This window comes from Oncorhynchus mykiss, chromosome 7, assembly GCF_013265735.2.
Source record: "Oncorhynchus mykiss isolate Arlee chromosome 7, USDA_OmykA_1.1, whole genome shotgun sequence".
Lineage (NCBI taxonomy): Eukaryota > Metazoa > Chordata > Actinopteri > Salmoniformes > Salmonidae > Oncorhynchus > Oncorhynchus mykiss.
Genome location: NC_048571.1, coordinates 38769663 through 38793902, shown reverse-complemented (window position 1 = coordinate 38793902; position 24240 = coordinate 38769663). Strand labels below are relative to the sequence as shown.

Sequence of the window (24240 nt, the reverse complement as noted above, 5' to 3'; positions counted from 1 at the left end):
AGAGTTGACATTTGTTTAATTGAGTTTGCATCCCAATATTACACATTACACACATACCAGATTGAAATATAATTAAACTGTTTGACATAGAAACACTGGATTTTCGTCATTTGTCAAAAACCCATGATTATTTAGCCTATGAAGTTATGAAAAATATGAATAACTTTCCACTTATGATGCCAATGAGGGAGCGTTTGGTCATTGACTGCAGGTAAGGGCTACACAATATCTATTTCATAAACAAATAACATAGCTTTTTTCTGTTTTTCATGAGAATGCGCATGTCACATTCATGCTCACTGGCCAATGCTGGGATAGATTGGCGGTACCATGTGTCCTCGCGCTCTCTCGCTCTCTCTCTCTCATTTCATTTTCAATTTAAGGGCTTTATTGGCATAGGAAACATATGTTAACCTTGCCAAAGCAAGTGAAGTAGATAATAAACAAAAGTGAAATAAACAATACAAATTAACATTGCACTCACAAAAGTTCCAAATGAATAAAGACATGTCAAATGTCATACTATGTGCAAGTAGTACAAAAGGCACAACAGAAGGTAGTTAAAATACAAAAGGGAAAAGAAAAACATAAAAATGGGTTGTAATTTACAATGGTTTTTGTTCTTCACTGGTTGCCCTTTTCTTGTGGAAACAGGTCACACGCCTTGCTGCTGTTATGTCACACTGTGGTATTTCACTCAATAGATATGGGAGATAGATTTAAAAATTGGGGTTGTTTTCGAGTTCTTTGTGGATCTGTGTAATCTGAGGGAAATGTGTGCCGCTAATATGGTCATACATTTGGCAGGCGGCCAGGAAGTGCAACTCAGTTTCCACCTAATTTTGTGGACAGGGTGCACTCTCTCTCTCTGCATAGATGTCCGCTGGCGCATGTGACTTACCAGAAAGTACAGAGAACGGGGAAAAGACAATTCCCTCGCCGCAATTACTAGAGATTGTATTGGAGCTGATCGTACCGCCAGGGACAGTTGCCACTGTAGCCTTTAAAAAACACTCTGCTCTGCGTTTGTGAGCAAACTTTGGTTTTGGCAAAGAAGACTGGATTCTACGCGGAACACCTTTGTAAAAAGAACCGGAATATAACGAACGATTTTTTTTTCAATTTTCTATTCTTATTAATGATGACGACTAGTGGTGGTGCGAACTGAATTGAGGTGGCCAGTGTGACTCAATTACACATTCTCTGGGAAAATTGTTCCTCCTCATTTTTTGGGGAGTGGGACACCAGACTTTCACTAAAACCACAATATGCATGATGTGTCCAAACCAGGGTCCACATTCTGCCCAGTAATGCAGGCTCAAAAATGACTTTTCAACCAATATATCTAGATGCATAACTTCCTATGGATCGAACAACAGAACACCATGCGCAGGCTTAAAGAAGAGTTCCAATGCCTCTCCGAATTCCACAAGGGAATATGAGGACTTCTCCACTCTGTCTTTCTGAGATGCTAGCAGCACCAGACAACAGGACCGACCAGGCTAACGGCACGATGCCCGTTGAAGCCATCTACATCGTGATGGAGGTGATCATCGCAGTGACTTCGGTGTTCGGAAACGTGATGGTTATCTGGGCGGTGCGGATCAACCGTTCGATGCGAGACACCACCTTCTGTTTCATTGTGTCTCTGGCTCTGGCGGACATTGCGGTGGGGGCTCTGGTCATCCCGCTGGCCATCACCATCAACATCGGTTTTGAGATGCACTTCTACAGCTGCCTGCTGGTCACGTGCATCGTGCTGGTGCTCACGCAGAGTTCCATCTTCGCGTTGCTGGCCATCGCTATCGACCGTTACCTGAGGGTGAAAATACCCATGAGGTAATAATAAGAGAGAGAGAAAGGGGAAATATTGTGCTTTGCTGAGTTTTCTTTGGTCTCTGTTTGCATGCGTTCTTTGCCAAGGTCAGTAGGTCAAACATTTGTCTCGTTTGTGTGTTGGTAGTGGGATTTGAGATATTGTGCAGTACAGGCTATTTTGTTGCAGATTGCCTGAATAGGCTACTCAGCCTATTTTACAGTAAGCTCCAAATCTATTTGGACAGTAACTTTTTTCTTTCTTATTTTTTTGCTCTGTACTCCAGAACTATGTATTTGAAATGGTACAATGACTATTAGGTTAAAGTGCAGACTGTCAGCTTTCATTTTAGGGTATAAAGAAATAAATTGTAAATAATGTATTGCATCATTTTGGAGTCACTTTAATTGTAAATAAGAATAGAATATGTTTCCAAACATTTCTACAATAATGTGGACACTGCTATGATTATGTATAATCCTGAATGTGTGTATTAAAGTAGTAAAACGTACATTTTTCCTAATACTTTTGGTTCCCTTAAATGGGGGGACTATGTATAAGTGCTGTAATTTCTAAACGGTTCACCTGATATGGATAAAAATAGACTCAAATTAAAGCTTTAACTTTAACCTCAGTCATTGTATCATTTTTAAATCCAACGTGCTGGAGTACAGAGCCAAAACAACAAAACATTTGTCATTGTCCCACTACTTTTGGAGCTCACTGTAGCTGCAACTACACAGCCCATTGGCAGTTTTGCCAGACAGGCACGAACCTTTTTATCAATTCGATTTGCTCATCTCCTGCGTCCTCTCTCCTCCATCCTCTCTCACTCTATCCTCTCTCACTCTCCTCCTTTTGAAAAAGGTCCAAGTTAATCGGGTCGGCAAGGAGTGTACATATTATTGGAAATGCGCAGGCTTGAAATAAGACGGCGCCTCTGCACTTGCCCCAAAATAAATGTGTAAAGTGTTCAAAACAAATGAAGTTAGTTGTGCAAGACATTTTATAGATAAAACAATAAGTAGCATATTGTTTTTAAACGTGTGCATGTTTTTCTCCTCTGGCTAAACAAAAGCTGATTCAAAGGGGGTGTGACAGATTTCAAAACTCTTCCGTGGTAGGATACACATTAATATCTTTGACGAAAGGAGGAGTGGGCTATCGAGGAGGGGAGGACACTCTTGCGTATGCCTACTAACGAATTGACACTCCTCGACCACTCAGTTCCAGGTTGCGGAGGAGAGAGGATGGATGACAGTCATTTTCCCAAATGAGAATCTCCCACAATCAGCTCTTAGACAGAGCTACATGTCAACATGATGTTGCTTCCAGCTGGAGAAGCATTAACTGTATTTTATATCACATTGTATATAAAATGTAGAATGAATTAATTTACAACGGATAGTCCCCAACCACAACAGACTGCAGACAGACTGTGTATACATAGCCAGTATCAGTTGGGGTCAAGTCCATAGTCAAGATGAGATGTGTGTACCCGCTCTATTTGAATTCCACACCAGCTGTGAGGAATGCTCTCCTAGTGAGACTGTAACCCTCTCCATCTGTTGACCGACTGGGTAGTGATGTGTAGAGAAAATCATTATATATTTCACTTACAATGAACTGCTACATATGGACTTAGGTAGATGTGCTTACTGCACTCCACACCCAGTTCTAATATGTTAACATGAATAAGGACATTTCAAGTTAGAGCATGCTCCTAACCTACTGTGCCATTTTTTGTTGTTGTTGTTTTTTGCGTTGTTTGCATTATTTTAAAAAACGTATTCTGTACATAATGTGGCTGCTGCCATCTCTTATGACCGGAAATAACTTCTGGACATCAGAACAGCGGTTACTCACCTTGAACTGGATGAAGCTTTTTCTGACGAGAAGGATATACTGCTTTCCAAACTCCCACCCATTCTACTGGCTAGCATGCAATCATTGGAAAATAAAATTGGGGACCTATGATTATGATTATCCTACCAACGGGACATTAAAAACTGTAATATCTTATGTTTCACTGAGTCATGGCTGAACGACGACATGGATAACATAGAGCTGGCCGGATTTTCCATGCACCGGCAGGACATAGAAGCTACGTCTGGAAAGACGAGGGTTTGGTGGTGTGTGTCTATTTGTCAATAGCAGCTGGTGCGCGATGTCTAATATTAAAAAAGTCTCAAGGTATTGCTACCAAGAGAGTTCTCATCTATATTATTCGTAGCCGTCTATTTACCACCACAGACCAATGCTGGCACTAAAGACCTTAATAAAACCAAATAAAACCAAGGCCATAAGCAAACCAAAAAAATGCTCATCCAGAAGTGGCGCTCCTAGTGGCGTGGGACATTAATGCAGGCAAACTTAAATCAGTTTTACCACATTTTTTTTACCAGCATGTCACATGTGCAACCAGAGGGAAACTGTAGACCACCTTTACTCCACACACACAGATGCATACAAAGCTCTCCCCCACCCTCCATTTGGCAAATCTGACCATAATTCTATCCTCCTGATTCCTGCTTACAAGCAAAAACTTAAGCAGGAAGTACCAGTGACTCACTCGATACGGAAGTGGTAAGATCAAATCAAATCACATTTCATTAGTCACATGCGCCTCAAAACAACAGGTGACAGTGAAATGCTTACTTACAAGCCCCTAACCAACAATGCAGTTTAAAAAAATATATGAATAAGAAATAAAAGTAACAAGTAATTAAAGAGCAGCAGTAAAATAACAATAGCGAGACTATATACAGGGGAGTACCGGTACAGAGTCAATGTGAATGGGCACCGGTTAGTTGAGGTAATATGTACATGTAGGTAGAGTTATTAAAGTGACTATGCATAGATGACAACAATAGAGAGTAGCAGCGGTGTAAAAGAGGGGGAGCAAAGCAAATAGTAATACAAGTAGTCTGGGTGGCCATTTGATTAGATGTTCAGGAGTTTTATGGATTGGGGGTAGAAGCTATTTTAGAAGCCTCTTGGACCTAGACTTGGTGCTCTGGTATCGCTTACCGTGTGATAGCAGAGAGAACAGTCTATGACAAGGGTGGCGGGAGGCTTTGACAATTTTTAGGGCCTTCCGCTGACACTGCCTGGTATAGAGGTCCTGGATGGCAGGAAGCTTGGCCCCAGTGATGTACTGGGCTGTACACACTACCCTCTGTAGTGCCTTGCGGTCTGAGGCTGGGCAGTTGCCATACCATGCAGTGATGCAACCGGTCAGGATGCTCTTGATGGTGCAGCTCGAGAGCCTTTTGAGGACATGAGGACCCATGCCAAATATTTTCAGTCTCCTGAGGGGAAATAGGTTTTGTCGTGCCCTCTTCACGACTGTCTTGGTGTGCTTGGACCATGTTAGTTTGTTGGAGATGTGGACACCCTGTAACTGATGTGTATGCTGCGCTACTGATAGGAATTTTATGAATAATGACTAAACAATATCTACATTTAAATAGAACTATAACTAATTAAACTCTACCCTGTTTTATTATAGATATAAATTTAGTTCATATGGAAGAGATTATGTAGCATGAACAAGGAGTAATTAAACATAATAAACACCATTCCAACTAGGTTGGAGAGGAATGTGTTGTGTGTTTGAAGAAAGCAAAGAGGGTCATTAACCTGTTTGAACCCACTCAGCTATAACTCTGTGGCGATTAAACAAGACAGCGAGAGCCTCTCCTAGGTTTTCTGTTATCTGGAACTGTCTGCTAAATAGTGATAGATAATGGTGAGACTTCAGAAGTTAATCCTGATATAGTGTGAGTCAGGAGTGTGTGCTAGTGGGTTGGAATAAACTTTTGAACCTGCTTTGTCTTGGTCGAGAGGAGGAGATTCATTCTATAACCAATGATGTCATATTTTGTATATAAACTGTTGTTCGTGGTTCTATGGCAGCGCGCTCCGAGAATAAATACAATTATCTAATTTTGATAAGACTGTTCGCTGTCTATTTTATACAAATAAGAATCTTACAAATTCTTAGAAACAGACAGTGATTTTAATTAATGAACACATATAGGAATTATGAAATTCCGTTGACAGCTACAGGACTGTTTTGCTAGCACAGACTGGATTATGTTCCGGGATTCATCCAATGACATTGAGGAGTACACCACCTCAGTCATCGGCTTCATCAATAAGTGCATAAAAGACGTCGTCCCCACAGTGACAGTACGTACATATCCAAACCAGAAGCCATGGATTACAGGCAAAATCTGCATTGAGCTAAAGCTGCCACTTTCAAGGAGCGGCTCACTAATCCGGACCCTTATAAAAAATCCTGCTATACCCTCAAACGAACCATCAAACAATCAAAGCGTCAATACAGGATTAAGATTGAATCCTACTACACCGTCTCTGACTCTCATCAAATGTGGCAGGGCTTGAAAACTATTAAGGACTACAAAGGGAAACACAGATGTGAGCTGCCCAGTTACGCGAGCCTACCAGACAAGCTAAATGCCTTTTATACTCACTTCGAGGCAAGGACTGAAGCATGCACAAGAGCACCAGCTGTTCTGGACGACTATGTGATAACACTCTCGGTAGCCGATGTGAGCAAGACCTTTAAACAGGTGAACATTCACAAAACCGTGGGCCAGACGGATTACCAGGACGTGTACTCAAAGCATGCGCGGAACAACTGGCAAGTGTCTTCACTGACATCTTCAACCTCTCCCTGACCGAGTCTGTAATAAAAGAGAGCCGCACACTCTAGGAGCTCAGATGCAAAAATGTAATTACCAATGTTTCGACAGCCAAGCTGTCTTTATCAGGGTATAATCACAAACACTGCGGTATGACTCGTTTTTGTAGTGTCAAAAGACACCGGTGTCTGTAATCATGGCCAAGAGGGGCCTATAATATCATTGGTTAATTATCAAATATTAGAACAGCATACAAACAACAAATGGATAGCATACGATCATAGACAAATATGACTACACAAGCTTACAAACAATTACAATGGCAAAGTCACAATAATCACAAGAATGGCTTCAGATCAAAGTCTACGTTGAGACCGAAGGGAGCAAGGGTCTTTAAGTTAAAGATCCAGGCAGCCTCTCGTTTTAACAATAAATTATCAAGGTCACCCCCTCTCCTAGGGAGGGTGACATGTTCGATGCCAATATAACGCAGAGACGAAATCGAGGGGCCTGCCTCCAAGAAGTGGGCCGCAACTGGATAAGTCAAGTTAACACCTAATGGTGCTACGATGCTCTGAGATACGTACTTTTAATTCGTGCTTTGTTTTACCTACATAATTTTTACCACAAGGACAAGTTATAAGGTAAATAACTGCCTTAGTGGAGCACGTAATAACACCTTTGATTGGGATCGATTTCCCTGTTTGTGGGTGTTTGAAGGATGTACATTTGTAAGTGCCATTGCATTGAGCACAGCCATTACATTTGTAATTTCCATCCTGTAGGGGCGCAAATAGACGTTGTTCAGAAATATCTTGGGGTGGTAAATCAGAGTGTACCAATTGTTCTCTGAGTTTTCTGCCCCGCGAGAATACGACCAAGGGAAGGTCCGAAAACACATTACCGAGACGATCATCGGATTTTAGGATGTGCCAATGTTTGTGAACAACAGTTTGCAAACTATTTTGAAGGGAAGTGGGTGACAACTATCAGCCCTCAACAAACTGTTACGATCAGTAGGCTTCCTGTAAAGATCAGTGTATAGAACATTATCTTCACACAAGATCAGAAGATCAAGAAAACTGATTTGACGTGTGTCAGATTGCATAGTAAATCTCAGATGCTCAGAACAGGAGTTAAGAAAAGCATGGAACGCCTGGAGCTGTTTTGCATCACCCCTCCATAGAACAACAATATCATCAATATACCATTTCCAAATAATGATGTGAGGCAAGAAAACATTTTTGAGAGGATTGAAAATAGACTGTTTCTCCATGTAACCCACATACAAATTAGCATAGTTAGGAGCCATGGGGGATCCCATAGCAGTACCTTTCGTCTGAATAAAGAAATCATTTAGGAACATGAAATAGTTATGTGTGAGTACTATTTCAGCCAATGTTATAATGCAGGCACTGGAAGGTAGTTCATTAGGGTCACGTTGCAGAAGAAAATGTTCCATAGCTTCAATACCGCCCTCGTGTGGAATATTTGTGTATAACGACTCAACATCAAAAGTAACTAACAAGGTATTCTCAGGGAGAGGATCAAGAGATTCAATGATAGAGATCATACTGCTGGTGTCCTTTACAAAGGAGGGGAGCTGTTCTGCGAATGGTCTAATAAAAAAGTCAACAAAAGTAGATAGAGGGGCCGTTACTGCATCAATGCCCGCTACAATAGGGCGCCCTGGAGGTTGTGTAACATTCTTGTGTAATTTTTTTTACATGACACTCATGTACATAAACTGTCCTATCCATGAGTACAACTGACCCACCCTTATCAGCAGGACGAATAAGGACTGATGTATCGGATTGTAAATCAAGCAAAGCTTGTTTTTCATCCTTTGGTAAATTATGGAAAGATTTGGACCCCTGTTTATTCTTAAGGAGATTTCCAACATCATTTTCCACAAGTCTGCAATATGTCTCGATAGAGTGATTGCGATTGGCTGGAGGTATAAAATAACTCTTGCTTCTAAAAGGAGTCGGAGTATGTGCAGGAGAGCAACCTACTGGTTCAATAGAAGTGTCAGAATTAGGGGAGCTAAAGTATTCCCTTAAACGGATATTTCTAAAAAACTTAAACATGTCTACCTTAACATCAAAATCGTTGCACTGGGTTGTAGGCACAAAATATAATTTATTCATTTATTAAGCAAAGAGACATGGGCAGGGCTCAATATCTTACTTGATAAATTAAAGACACTCAGTCCCGTGGGTTCTGGTACCGTGTGAACGGTCTCCTCTGCCTCTGATAGTCGTTTCCTCTTACCCCGTCGGGTGCGGCACCTCGTCGATGCGCGTGCCTGCGGACTCCTCCGCCCTTCCGTCCGTCCAGTCTCTCGTTGAATAAAAAACTACCACTGGAAGCCGATGAGGCGCTGGTTGTGGAGCGTTGATCAGACAAGGGTGGATCGAAGTAAGCGGCATCCCTCCTGCATCTGTCATGGAGAGGGGGAGCAGGACCTCTTTTGTCAGGGTTTCTCCAGAAGTAGACTTTACCATCGGCCTTGTCTTTTGTCTTGGTTGAATTTCTTGATTTTAAGTTCCTTTATTTCTGTAGACAACTTGTCCTGGAGCGCTTGGTTAGTTTTCATCAGTTCATTGAATATGCCATCATCATTAACAACTGTTTGTAGAGTTGTGCGTTTGTCTCTAATCGTGTTATCCATTTCAATAAAATCCTTCTTCAACTGGTCAACAATTAATGCCATTAAGTCAATAGAGCAAATCTCAGAGACCAATTGGTAAACTCTGATTTACCACCCCAAGATATTTCTGAACAACATCTATTTGCGCCCCTACTGGATGGAAATTACAAATGTAATGGCTGTGCTCAATGCAATGGCACTTATAAATGTAGATCCTTCAAACACCCACAAACAGGGAAATCGATCCCAATCAAAGGTGTTATTACGTGCTCCACTAAGGTAGTTATTTATCTTATAACTTGTCCTTGTGGTAAAAATGATGTGGGTAAAACAAAGTGCGAATTAAAAGTACGTATCTCAGAGCATCGTAGCACCATTAGGTGTAAGAACTTGACTTATCCAGTTGCGGCCCACTTCTTGGAGGCAAGCCACTCGATTTCGTCTCTGCGTTATATTGGCATCGAACATGTCACCCTCCCTAGGAGAGGGGGTGACCCTGATAATTTATTGTTAAAACGAGAGGCTGCCTGGATCTTTAACTTAAAGGCCCTTGCTCCCTTCGGTCTCAACGTAGACTTTGATCTGAAGCCATTCTTGTGATTATTGTGACTTTGCCATTGTAATTGTTTGTAAGCTTGTGTAGTCAAATTTGTCTATGATCGTATGCTATCCATTTGTTGTTTGTATGCTGTTCTTTGTATGCCATTTTAATATTTGATAATTAACCAATGATATTAGGCCACTCTTGGCCATGATTACAGACACCTTTGTCTTTTGACACTACATAAACGAGTCATCTCGCAGTGTTTGTGATTATACCCTGATGAAGACAGCTTGGCTGTCGAAACGTTGGTAATTACATTTTTGCATCTGAGCTCCTAGAGTGTGCGGCTCTCTTTTATTTTCACGTTTTCTACTCCGCTAGCAAGCACCTCGCCTAAATAGGTGTGCGTTTCTTTTTCTTCTAGATCGAGTCTGTAATACCAACATGTTTCAAGCAGACCACCATTGTCCCTGTTCCCAAGGAAGCGAGGGTAACCTGCCTAAATGACTGCCGCCCATAGTACTCACATCGGTAGCCATGAAGTGCTTTGAAAGGCTGGTCATGGCTCACATCAACAGCATCCTCACGGATACCCGAGACCCACTCCAATTCGCATACTGCCCCAACAGATCCACAGATGACGCAATCTCAATTGCACTCCACACTGCCCTTTCCCACCTGGACAAAAGGAACACCTATGTGAGAATGCTATTCATTGACTACAGCTCAGCATTCAGCACCATAGTGCCCACGAAGCTCATCACTAAGCTAAGGACCCTGGGACTAAACACCTCCCTCTGCATCTGGTTCCTGGACTTCCTGATGGGCCGTCCTCAGGTGGTAAGGGTAGGCAACAACACGTTTGCCACGCTGATTCTCAACACGGGGGCCCCTCGGGGGTGTGTACTTAGTCCCCTCCTGTACTTCCTGTTCACCCACAACTGCGTGGCCAAACACGACTCCCAACACCATCATTACGTTTGCTGACGACACAACAGTGGTAGGCCTGATCACCAACAACAATGAGACAGCCTATAGGGAGGAGGTCAGAGACCTGGCCATGTGGTGTCATGACAACAATCTCTCCCTCAATGTGAGCAAGACAAAGGAGCTGATTGTGGACTACAGGAAAAGGCGGGCCGAACAGGCCCCCATTAACATCGGCAGGGCTGTAGTGGAACGGGTCGAGAGTTTCAAGTTCCTTGGTGTCCACATCACCAACAAACTGTCATGGTCCAAACACAGCAAGACAATCGTGAAGAGGACACGGCAAATCCTTCCTCCCCTCAGGAGACTGAAAAGATTTGGCATGGGTCCCCAGATCTTCCAAAAGTTCTACAGCTGCACCATCGAGAGCATCCTGACCGGTTGCATCACCATCTGGTATGGCATCTGCTCGGCTTCTGACCGTGACCATCACTGGGGCCAAGCTTCCTGCCATCCAGGACCTATATAATTGGTGGTGTCAAATGAAAGCCCATAAAATTGTCAGAGACTCCAGTCACCCAAGTCATAGACTGTTTTCTCTGCTACCATACGGCAAGCGGTACTGGAGCGCCAAGTCTAGGACCAAAAGGCTCATTAACAGCATATACCCCAAGCCATAAGACTGCTGAACAATTAGCAAAGAAAAAACGAAGTTGGATAACAACAATTCTCACTCTATACCTTTGGGATACTTTTCTGCCTTAAAAAAACCACCTCATGCTTTCATCCAGTCTTCCCCCGTTAGACACAGGTTACAAAAGGTGTTCCCAACCCAGATAATCACTATCCTCTCTATCGCCTTCTTCCTCCACGGCCACCTGAAATACAACCTTACAAAACTCAGTCACATGTTTCTTAATCACGCTTTGCAGGGGATGTGATGCTATTATTACAGCGAACTTCCCTTCCAGTGAGGTGGCCTCCTGTAGCTAGTCTTCCAGGAGCTGTACCTTCTTTGAATTAACTTCTCACTAAAAGTTGCCAACAGTGTCTGAAATATTATCACTATCTCTGCTCCACCATGATCTGAGTATGTGTGACATTCAACTTATCTTCATAGTAGTCTCTATATTTATTTATTTGATTTATTTAACCTTTATTTAACCAGGTAGGCTAATTGAGAACAAGTTCTCATTTACAACTGCGACCTGGCCAAGATAAAGCACAGCAGTTTGACATACAACAACACAGAGTTACACATGGAATAAACAAACATACAGTCAATAATACAGTAGAAAAAGTATATATACAGTGTGTGCAAATGAGGTAGGATAAGGGAGGTAAGGCAATAAATAGGCCATGGTGGCGAAGTAATTACAATATAGCAATTAAACACTGGAATGGTAGATGTGCAGAAGATGAATGTGCAAGTAGAGATACCGGGGTTCAAAAGGAACAAGATAAATACATAAATACAGTATGGGGATGAGGTAGTTGGATGGGCTATTTACAGATGGGCTATGTACAGGTGCAGTGATCCATGAGCTGCTCTGACAGCTGGTGCTTAAAGCTAGTGAGAGAGATATGAGTCTCCAGCTTCAGTGATTTTTGCAGTTCGTTCCTGTCATTGGCAGCAGAGAACTGGAAGGAAAGCTTTGGGGGTGACCAGTGAGATATACCTGCTGGAGCGTGTGCTACGGGTGGGTGCTGCTATGGTGACCAGTGAGCTGAGATAAGGCGGGACCTTACCTAGCAGAGACTTGTAGATGACCTGGAGCCAGTGGGATTGGCGGCAAGTATGAAGCGAGGGCCAGCCAACTATTTTTATTTCACCTTTATTTAACCAGGTAGGCTAGTTGAGAACAAGTTATCATTTACAACTGCGACCTGACCAAGATAAAGCATAGCAGTGTGAACAGACAACACAGAGTTACACATGGAGTAAACAATAAACAAGTCAATAACACAGTAGAAAGAAAAAAAAATAGTCTATATACACATTGTGTGCAAAAGGCATGAGGAGATGAGGCAAATAATTACAATTTTGCAGATTAACACTGGAGTGATAAATGATCAGATGGTCATGTGCAGGTAGAGATACTGATGTTCAAAAGAGCAGAAAAGTAAATAAATATAAACAGTATGGGGATGAGGTAGGTAAATTGGGTGGGCTATTTACCGATGGACTATGTACAGCTGCAGCGATCGGTTAGCTGCTCAGATAACAGATGTTTGAAGTTGGTGAAGCGATTTTTGCAATTCGTTCCAGTCACAGGCAGCAGAGAACTGGAAGGAAAGGCGGCCAAATGAGGTGTTGGCTTTAGGGATGATCAGTGAGATACACCTTCTGGAGCGCGTGCTACAGGTGGGTGTTGCCATCGTGACCAGTGAACTGAGATAAGGCGTAGCTTTACCTAGCATGGACTTGTAGATGACCTGGAGCCAGTGGGTCTGGCGACGAATATGTAGCGAGGGCCAGCCGACTAGAGCATACAGGTCGCAGTGGTGGGTGGTATAAGGTGCTTTAGTAACAAAACGGATGGCACTGTGATAAACTGCATCCAGTTTGCTGAGTAGAGTATTGGAAGCTATTTTGTAGATGACCGCCGAAGTTGAGGATCGGTAGGATAGTCAGTTTTACTACGGTAAGTTTGGCGGCGTGAGTGAAGGAGGCTTTGTTGCGGAATAGAAGGCTGACTCTAGATTTGATTTTAGATTGGAGATGTTTGATATGAGTCTGGAAGGAGAGTTTACAGTCTAGCCAGACACCTAGGTACTTAGAGATGTCCACATATTCTAGGTCGGGACCATCCAGGGTGGTGATGCTAGTCGGGCGCGCGGGTGCAGGCAGCGAACGGTTGAAAAGCATGCATTTGGTTTTACTAGCGTTTAAGAGCAGTTGGAGGCCACGGAAGGAGTGTTGTATGGCATTGAAGCTCGTTTGGAGGTTAGATAGCACAGTGTCCAAGGAAGGGCCAGAAAGTATACAGAATGGTGTCGTCTGCGTAGAGGTGGATCAGGGAATCGCCCGCAGCAAGAGCAACATCATTGATATATACAGAGAAAAGAGTCGGCCCGAGAATTGAACCCTGTGGCACCTCCATAGAGACTGCTAGAGGACCGGACAACATGCCCTCCGATTTGACACACTGAACTCTGTCTGCAAAGTAGTTGGTGAACCAGGCAAGGCAGTCATTAGAAAAACCGAGGCTACTGAGTCTGCCAATAAGAATATGGTGATTGACAGAGTCGAAAGCCTTGGCCAGGTCGATGAAGACGGCTGCACAGTACTGTCTTTTATCGATGGCGGTTATGATATCGTTTAGTACCTTGAGCGTGGCTGAGGTGCACCCGTGACCGGCTCGGAAACCAGATTGCACAGCGGAGAAGGTACGGTGGGATTCGAGATGGTCAGTGATCTGTTTGTTGACTTGACTTTCGAAGACCTTAGATAGGCAGGGCAGGATGGATATAGGTCTGTAACAGTTTGGGTCCAGGATGTCTCCCCCTTTGAAGAGGGGGATGACTGCGGCAGCTTTCCAATCCTTGGGGATCTCAGACGATATGAAAGAGAGGTTGAACAGGCTGGTAATAGGGGTTGCAACAATTTCGGCAGATCATTTTACAAAGAGGGTCCAGATTGTCTAGCCCATCTGATCTGTAGGGGTCCAGATTTTGCAACTCTTTCAGAACATCAGCTATCTGGATTTGGGTGAAGGAGAAATGAGGGAGGCTTGGGCAAGTTGCTGTGGGGTGTGCAGGGCTGTTGATCGGGGTAGGGGTAGCCAGGTGGAAAGCATGGCCAGCTGTAGAAAAATGCTTATTGAAATTCTCAATTATAGTGGTGACAGTATTTCCTAGCCTCAGTGCAGTGGGCAGTTGGGAGGAGGTGCTCTTATTCTCCATGGACTTTACAGTGTCCCAGAATTTTTTGAGTTTATGCTACAGGATGAAAAATAATTCTGCTTGAAAAAGCTAGCCTTAGCTTTCCTAACTGCCTGTGAATATTGGTTCCTAACTTCCCTGAAAAGTTTTTCGATGCTAATGCAGAACGCCATAGGATGTTTTTGTGCTGGTCAAGGGCAGTCAGGTCTGGAGAGAACCAAGGGCTTTATCTGTTCCTGGTTCTACATTTTTTTGAATGGGGCATGCTTATTTAAAACTTGTTGAGGATAGGGGGCAGTATTTTCACTTTGGATGAATTGCGTGCCCATAGTGAACTGCATCCTACTCTGTCCTAGATTGCTAATATATGCATATTATTACTATTGGGTAGAAAACACTCTGAAGTTTCTAAAACTGTTTGAATTATGTCTGTGAGTATAACAGAACTCATAGGGCAGGCAATCTTCCAAACAAGAAGGGAAATTCTAAATGTGGGTCAACTTTGACGTCATCGCCCCTTCCATTCCCATGATATGGATCTGGTAGCACTTCCTACCCCTTCCACTAGATGTCCTAATTCAGTAGAAAGTGGAATGGAGCTTTTGGTGTGAACTTTGACCGAATGGGAGGGGAAATAGTCACTGTCCCGACAGAATGCCATTTTCCTGTGGCGCATTTCTCTGTGGGTGCCACCGTCGTTCCATTTGGCTGCAGCTGAAAACATTGGAACATTGGAACGTTATTGGATATATATGAAAATAACATCCTGAAGATTGATTCTCTACTTAGTTTGACCAGTTTATTCGACCTGGAATATATATTTTTGAAGTTTTCGTGCGAGTTGTCCTGGACCAGCGTCAGTTTTTGGGTACGTGAGCTGAAAGTGGTAGCAAATGCAGCTAATTGGACACTAAATCGTTGTTTTGTTCCATAATGTCCAATACGGACATTATGGAACAAAACAACGATTTATTGTGGAACTAGGACTCCTTGCACTGCATTCTGATGAAAGATCATCAAAGGTAAGGGAATATTTATGATGTTATTTCGTATTTCTGTTGACTCCAACATGGCGGAGAAATACTTTTACGTCTGAGCGCTGTCTCAGATTATTGCATGGTAGGCTTTTCCGTAACGTTTAAAAAAAATCTGACACAGCAGTTGCTTTAAGAACCAGTGTATCTTTAGTCAAAGTTTATGATGAGTATTTCTGTTATCTGGCGTAGCTTTCTATAATTCCTCCGGATATATCTGCATTTCTGGCATCTGAACATGGCGTCAATGTAAACCGAGATTTGTGGATATAAATATGCATATTATCGAACAAAACATAAATGTAACATGTCATATGAGTGTCATCTGATGAAGATTTTCAAAAGGTTAGTGATTCATTTTATCTCTAATCCTGCTTTTGTGACTATCTTTGGCTGGAAAAAATTGCTGCGTTTTTCCTTTGATTTGGTGGTGGTCTAACATAAATATATGTTGTGTTTTCGCTGTAAAACATTTTAAAAATCAGACATGATGGGTAGATGAACAAGATGTTTATCTTTCATTTGAGGTATTGGACTTGTTAATGTGTGAAAGTTAAATATTTCTAAAGAATATTTTTGAATTCCCTGCGCCACCTTTTCAGCTGAATGGGGGGGGTGGAGTTCCCCTCGGGGAAGCGTGCTTATCTAAGATGGTGAAGAAGTTACTTTTAAAGAATAACCAGGCATCCTCTACTGACGGGACGAGGTCAATATCCTTCCAGGATACCCGGGTCAGGTCAATTAGAAAGGCCTGTTCGCAGAAGTGTTTTAGGGAGCGTTTGACAGTGATGAGGGGTGGTCGTTTGACCGCAGACCCATTACAGATGCAGGCAATGAGGCAGTGATCGCTGAGATCTTGGTTGAAAACAGCAGAGGATTATTTGGAGGGCAAGTTGGTTAGGATGATATTTATGAGGGTGCCCATGTTTACAGATTTGGGGTTGTACCTGGTGGGTTCATTGATAATTGTGTGAGATTGAGGGCATCAAGCTTAGATTGTGTTAAGCATGTCCCAGTTTTGGTCACCTAGCAGCACAAGCTCTGTAGATAAATAGGGGGCAATCAATTCACATATGGTGTCCAGGGCACAGCTGGGGGCAGAGGGTGGTCTATAGCAAGTGACAACAGTGAGAGACTTGTTTCTGGAAAGGTGGATTTTTAGAAGTAGAAGCTGGAATTGTTTGGGTACAGACCTGGATAGTAAGGCAGAACTCTGCAGGCTATCTCTGCAGTAGATTGCAACACCGTCCCCCTTGGCTGTTCTATCTTGTCGGAAGATGTAGTTAGGGATGGAAATCCTAAGCCAGGATTCAGACACAGCTAGGACATCCGGGTTGGCAGAGTGTGCTAAAGCAGTGAATAAAACAAACTTAGGGAGGAGGCTTCTAATGTTAACATGCATGCATACATATCGTGCACAATTAGCTGTCCTTCCTCTACTACGAGAAATCTCCTGTATCACTATACACAGAGGAGGGGTATCGTTCCCCAGAGACTCTATTACCTACTTCCTTAATTTATGAGCCACACAGATCTCTGCCCCAGTCACATTCCATTCTGCTCTCCCAATTGCCTGTAACATTAAATCCTTGGTTTTTGGGACTCCATAGAATGCACTGATGTCGGTCCTGCCAAATTCTGCAACCATTCTGTTTTTAACACAGGCCCGGTATATACCTTGCCTCCAGCCACAAATACAGTACCAGTCAAACGTTTGGACACACCTACTCATTCAAGGGTTTTTCTTAATTGTTTACTATTTTCTATATTGTAGAATAATAGTGAAGACATCAAAACTATGAAATAACACATATGGAATCATGTAGTAACCAAAAAAGTACTAACCATAAAAGTGATAAACAAATCAAAACCCTTTGCCTTGAAAACGATTTGTAGTGCAGGACACACATTTCTTCTATTGATTCAAAGTCAAGAAAGTATCAGGTTTCAGGTTATACCCAAGTGCAGACTGTGTAGAAGTAACAATGTTTATTGTAACAGGGGCAGGCAAACAACACCAGAGTGGTGGGGCCAAGGTACAGGACGGCAGGCAGGCTCAGGCAGAGTAGTCAGGCAGGCGAGCTCGGAGTCAGGACTGGCAGGCGTCAAAACCAGGAGGATGAGAAAAGAGAGACTGGAAAAAGCAGAAGCTGAGACACAAACCGCTGGTAGACTTGAACAAACAAGACGAACTGGCACAGACAGACAGAAAACACAGGTATATATACCCAGGGGATAAGTGGGGAAGATGGGCGACACCTGGACTGGGGTGGAGACAAGCACAAGGACAGGTGAAATAGATCAGGGCGTGACACAAAAAAAGCACTTGGAAGCATTTCAACAGGAAAAACAGAAAAGTATGCACTAAAACTCCAGCAATTGTTGCTCAATACTCACACGCACACACACCAACCCAGTATACTCTAACTCCTCATTCTTGTCTTATCCCCCATCTCCATAGCTACAAACATGTGGTGACACGGCGGCGTGCAGGCACGGCGGTGGTGGTGTGTTGGATGGTTGCCATAGTGGTTGGCCTGACGCCCATGCTGGGCTGGAACAACCGGCAGTGTCTCCATGACAACGTCTCCCAGGTGATGTGTACGTTTGAGAAAGTCATCAGCATGGACTACATGGTCTACTTCAACTTCTTCGGCTGGGTGCTGCCGCCCCTCGTCCTCATGCTGCTAATCTATGCTGAGATATTCTACAAGATACACCACCAGCTCAACAAGAAGGTAGCTCACTGTCTGTAGAGAAGTACCTGTCTTGAGAATCAGATGACTAGAACAGGGTAACCCTACCTTCTTTACCATGAGCTATGTGCATTGTCTCTATTATATGTGCAATAATTATCTATGCAGAGGTATTATATGATCCAACGCCAGCTCGGTAAGATTTAGTCTTACCAATGTCTTGCCAAGGTTGGCTTGAGCTAGTCTTTCCAATGTCTTGTCAAGGTTAGCTTGAGCTAGTCTTCCCAATGTCTTGCCAAGGTTGGCTTGAGCTAGTCTTTCCAATGTCTTGCCAAGGTTAGCTTGAGCTAGTCTTCCCAATGTCTTGCCAAGGTTGGCTTGAGCTAGTCTTTCCAATGTCTTGCCAAGGTTGGCTTGAGCTAGTCTTTCCAATGTCTTGTCAAGGTTGGCTTGAGCTAGTCTTTCCAATGTCTAATCAAGGTTAGCTTGAGCTAGTCTTGCCAAAGTTAGCTTGATCTTGCCAACTCCTATGGTCATTCTCACATGGCCTGACAATGATCCTAGGAGTTGGCAAGACTGCACAAACAGACCAGGTTACATGAAGGTCACTGACTAGACTAGAGTCAGGTGAATGAAGCGGGTACATGTGATGAGCACAGCAGGGAGGTGGAAGGAGATAAAGGGGTGTTGAAATTCGCTGTACTTTGGCATAACAGGTTATTCCCCTCAGGGATGAAAGCTTAGACAAGCATAATGAGCAGAGATGTTGGTTTGTTTCTAAATCAGGTGTCAACTCACTCCACCCAGGACACAATGCTGTGCAAATCAAACACACTTGGAATAGAATAACCAAAAAATGTAACGTCAGTTAAAACATCAGTTAACTTGTAAGTATGCATTACAGAAATGTACAGCCTCTGAATCTAAAGTCTAAATCCTCTTCTCCCTCCCTCCTACCCCAGGTGACGGAGAGCCACATAGACCGCAGCCATTACTACAGTAAGGAGCTGAAACTAGCCAAGTCATTGGCTCTGGTCCTCTTCCTGTTTGCCATCAGCTGGCTTCCTCTAAACATCCTCAACTGCATCACGCTGTTTAGCCCAAATGGTGACAAGCCCACGCTTCTCATCTACATTGCCATCCTGCTCACACACGGCAACTCCGCTGTGAACCCCATTGTCTACGCATTCCAGATCAAGAAGTTCCAGAATGCGTTCCGGAAGATCTGGAAGCAATATGTGCTGTGTAGGGACCCGGAAGGCAAGCTGCCCCAGAGAGGGAGTCAGAGGTGCCAGAGCAGATTGGAGAGGATGTTGAGGGCGAACGATGATAACAGTTATGTCTGATCTGGTGATGAAGGTCATAGGGGGGCACGGGTCTGTCGCATCCCACAATGTGTATGTTGTTTGGTGTGGCGTTCTTTTACGCTTTTTAAATTTGTACACTTTGTTTGTTAACCATCTGTCAATGATGGCTTTTCAGTGGTGGGGTGTTGGACTGATCGTGTTGATCATGAACATACTCGGTACTAAATTGACTTATGGAAACGCTGCCGGTAGCGGAATCCAATAAAGCAGAGTTTCTACTACAATGCAACTCAAACCACGAACGTAATGGATATCCCAAGGGCCAATCTAATCCCTGATTGTCTGCGAGTGGATTACAAACCCAAATGTAAATGTGGAAAACGCAGGGGAATCAGACAGAGAAGTATGACAGGATAGTAGACAGTATAAATAAAAAACATCCCTTACCTACCACCTTGCTGATCAACGCCCAGTCACTGAAGGGGAAACTACTTGGAGGCCTGTTTGTTGGCATTTACTGAGACTTGGCTGGATGAGTCCCAGACATGGAAGTGGAGTCGGCTGGCTTCACACTGGCCAGATCGTGATCTGACCGTCACAGGGACTAGTAGTGTAAATGGATCCCCGTAAGAGAGAGACTCTGTACCCACAATATTGAACTGCTTTCTGTGTCACTGCGACCCTACTATCTGCCCTGTGAGTTCCCCCAATTGTTTGTTACCGTTGTGTACATTCAACCAAAAGATAATATAGCAAAGGCATCAGATATTATTTATAATCTGTCACAGAAACTGGGTACCATCTCCCCCGACGCACCCACATTTATTTTAAGGGATTTTAACAACAGCACTTTGCACAAGGTCCTGCACACGTACCACCAGTATGTGAAATGTCACACTAGGAAAAACAAGACTCTTGACCTGTGCTATGGGACCATACCAAATGCTTTCTCTGCCACCAACGGACCTCCCCTGGGGACATCTGACCACAATGTTGTCTACCTCCAGCCAACCGACTGTTAGCTCTTGGAGAGGGAGAAACCTACAGTTAAAACTGTCCAGATCTGGAACGACAACAGTATCACTCCTCTCCAAGGGTGTTTTGACTGTACTATGTGGGAGGTATTTGAAGACAGCAGCTCTGATCTTAACAAACTCACAGATGTTGTTTCAGACCGTGTCAACTTCTGTGTTGAGTCAGTTGTGCCTATTAAAACCAGTAAAGAATTCCCTAACAATAAGCCTTGGGTATCAAAACATCTAAAATCACTACTTGATAGGAAGAAGGCAGTTTATGCTGAGGGTGATAGACAGGCTTTAAGAGATGCACAACGTGAGATAAAAAGACAGATACTAGTGGACAAGGAGGCATGCATGCAAAGGGTGGAGAGGACCCTCTCCTCAGGAAACTCAAGGGTGGCCTGGCAAAAGATTAAATACATGGCTCGTGCCACCCACATAGGCAGGGGAAAAAACAATGCTGACCTTGGGAGACATGAGGGCCAGAACAAGGCTAATGAACTGAATGTTTTCTTCTCAAGATTTGAATCAGACGACTTAGGAAGCAAACAAACAAATGGAAGCATCATTACACGTGTTTGAGAGGGTTGTTGTTAAACAGGCTGATGTTTTGAAGTTGTTCAGTGGATGTAATGCACAAAAAAAGCCTAGGCCTGGACAAAATAAGTGGACATTGAAGCACTGTGATGAACAAATAGTTGGTGTTTTTACAGACATTTTCCAATCCTCGCTCGACCGGCAACTGTGGTGGAATATTGACTCAGAAATATAACACATTTACAATACAACACAACACATGCCAGTATTGTGGAAAAACTCAATAATTATACCCATTCCTAAAGCATCTTAGCCCTCTTTGCTGCATGACCCTGTCGCCTTGACATCCTTAGGAAGGAAATGCTTTGAGAAAGTTGTGAAAGGTCATATTCTCAGCACCACCCGTTTCAGTTTGCCTATCAGCCCAGCAGAGGAGTTGATGATGCCATTCTCACTCTCCTCGACATGATCTACAGACATCAAGAGGGCGCCAAATCCCATGTCAGTGTTCTGTTGTTGACTTTTCTTCTGCCTTCAACACAATCCAGCCTTATATTCTGGCACAGACTCATAAGGGACTTCTCCTGAGATGGGGGGCTGGTTTTGTGGCTGTTGGACTTCCTGAGCCAGATGTCACAGTGGGTCAAGTTGGGTGTCGGACATATGCACCACCAACACAGGCTCCCCACAGGGATGTGTTTTGTCCCCACTCCTGTACATTTTGTACACCAATAGTTGTACTAGTTCACATCCTGACAGACACCTAGTTAAATTCGCTGTGAGATGTGCATAGACTTCAAGAAGCGTACAACACCTACCTCTGCATCATCTGTCAGAGGTCAGAACATAGAGATAGAGGAATACAAATACCTGGGTGTCCTCTTGGACAATAAGCGTCAGTGGAGTAAATGTACAGACCTGATCTACTAAAAGAGTCAACAGAGACTGTACTTTCTAAAAAAGCTGGGATCTTTTAATGTTGAGAGTATTTAAACTTTTTGTATTGTTTGTTGGTTTGGCAATTCCTGTGTCAGCCAGAGAAAGATCCCGAGAAGGATTATCACCACAGCAAGCAAGGTACTTAGTTAAACAGACAGACCCTCAGCAAGGCTCATAAAATTATTTTAGACCCAAGCCACCCCCTGTACCCGGACTTTGAACTACTCCCCTCTGGGTGCAGGTCTAGGGCACCCCCTGGCATGAAAACCAAACTAGACAATAATTTGTGCCAGGTGTGATATCCCTCCTAAACAGTTCAGGCTGATGTTCCTATCGACAAAGTAAGGCCAGCAGGCTAGCTAGTCTTTTTTTATTTGGATGTAACTGTTATGAATATTGTGCTGTCAATTAGTGGTATTGTCATGTACATGTTTAAACACCACGTTAAACATGTACATGATACTGCAGCAACATTTCCCCATGGGGACAATAAAGTAAGTAAGTAAGTGAAGATGTCGGGAATACTGGATTATAAGAGCTTTAGGATGAACATGACAATGGTTTCTCTGTTGATTCACCTGCTGGTTAGAGAATTATGATTGGATAAAGAGGTGGAGGTGGTGGGAGGGATCCTAACCCTGCAGTGATTGAACTGAAGGAGGGTTTGGAGAAGGGACCCTATCCCTAACCCTTGGCAGAGTCGAGGGGGACCCTAACCTCAGTTTGACCCCACACAGTGAGGAAGTTCTGTCAAGGAATGTTCCTAAATGAGGGTTGAAATGTTACCTCACACAGGCTGAACTAACTATCCACAGGTGGCTGGGTTCCCATACCGTAACCGTGGGTGATTTAATCTCTCTACATTCTAGAATGCAGCAGAATGGCGTCACTCCTAATACATCACTAAGGTCCATCGACTGACAAGACAGGTTGTACTGTCTGACCTGATGCAAGACAACAGAACAGAATAGACCAATGGAGAGGTCAGGTCAGAATGGTGATTTAGGATTCCGAATTAGAAGGAAGGCAGAACTACTAACAATGACTTCAACCATCTCCCATCGGCTTAGGGAACGATGATGTGTAACGGGTGAAGGGGGTATCCGGCATGTACCAATAGGAACCTGTTGAACTATTAGTAGCACACTATGGCTGTGTCTGAAATGACAGGAATCCTGACTTTCATTCTCCTCCAATGACCCGTTAATCGTGCTCTTCAGGGCTGCAAAGCCCGCTGCCACCTGGAGGGTAAAAACCTTGCTCGAGGCATCATCCTCCCCTACAAAATCAAACATAATCTATATAACACAAGACCAACATTAACTATTGTAATTCAGCCTGAAATGTACATTTATCGTGCTGAGTTTCTCAACAAGTGAATAAATGGTGTAAAGTACTTAAGTAAAAGTACTACATAAGTAGTTTTGGGGGTTATCTGTACTTTACTATTTATATTTGTAACTACTTTTACTTCACTACATTCCTAAAGAAACTAATATACTTTTTACTCCATACATTTTCCCTGACACCCAAAAGTATTTGTTACATTTTGAATGCTTAGCAGGACAGGAAAATGGTCTAATTCACACACTTATCAAGACAACATCCCTGGTCATCCCTACTGGCTCTGATCTGTCGGACTCAATAAACAAATGCTTTGTTTGTGTTTAGTGAGTATTGGAGTGTGTCCCGGGTTAGCCGTAAAAAAATTTTAAAACAAGAGAACGTTGCATTCTGGTTTGCTTAATATAAGGAATGTGAAATGATTTAAACTTTTACTGTTGATACTTAAGTATTTTTAAAACCAAATACTTTTAAACTTTACCTCATGTAGGATTTTACTGGGTGACTTTCACTTTTACTTGAGTCATTTTCAATTAAGGTATCTTTACTTTTACTCAAGTATGACAATTGGATACTTTTTCCACCACTGACAGAAACAACCACACAAAGTGTATAACTGTCAATTAGTTCAACTGTGGTCAGATAAACATTAAATGTATTATTATTACTATTATTAAGTAGTATCATGCTAGTCACCTACACATCCTTCACAGACAGATGAAAAGAGCAAAAGTACAGAGAGATGCTCGATGAAAACCTTACTTCACATCGCAAATACAGGTGAGCCAAGCTTGTAGCCTCATACTCAAGACTCGAGGCTGTAATCACTGACAAAGGTGCTTCAACAAAGTACTGAGTGAAGTGTCTGA

General features: G+C 43.1%; 1 protein-coding gene across 1 annotated transcript; it reads left to right on the top strand.

Annotated features, from left to right (window-relative positions):
- The first annotated feature begins 845 nt into the window (after positions 1-845).
- LOC110527718 (adenosine receptor A1-like) lies at positions 846-23405 on the top strand. Its single transcript, XM_021609175.2, has 3 exons — positions 846-1839; positions 17991-18267; positions 19188-23405. Exons 1-3 carry the CDS (start codon positions 1412-1414, stop codon positions 19569-19571), a joined length of 1089 nt encoding a protein of 362 aa, XP_021464850.2. The 5' UTR covers positions 846-1411; the 3' UTR covers positions 19572-23405.
- Positions 23406-24240: the final 835 nt, after the last annotated feature.

Excerpts from the sequence above, each read along its gene's own strand:
- LOC110527718 (XM_021609175.2), top strand. The coding sequence starts at position 1,412 with ATGCCTCTCCGAATTCCACAAGGGAATATGAGGACTTCTCCACTCTGT. Across the intron at positions 1,840-17,990 it reads AGGGTGAAAATACCCATGAG|CTACAAACATGTGGTGACAC; the intron begins GTAATAATAAGA and ends CCATCTCCATAG. Across the intron at positions 18,268-19,187 it reads ACCACCAGCTCAACAAGAAG|GTGACGGAGAGCCACATAGA; the intron begins GTAGCTCACTGT and ends CTCCTACCCCAG.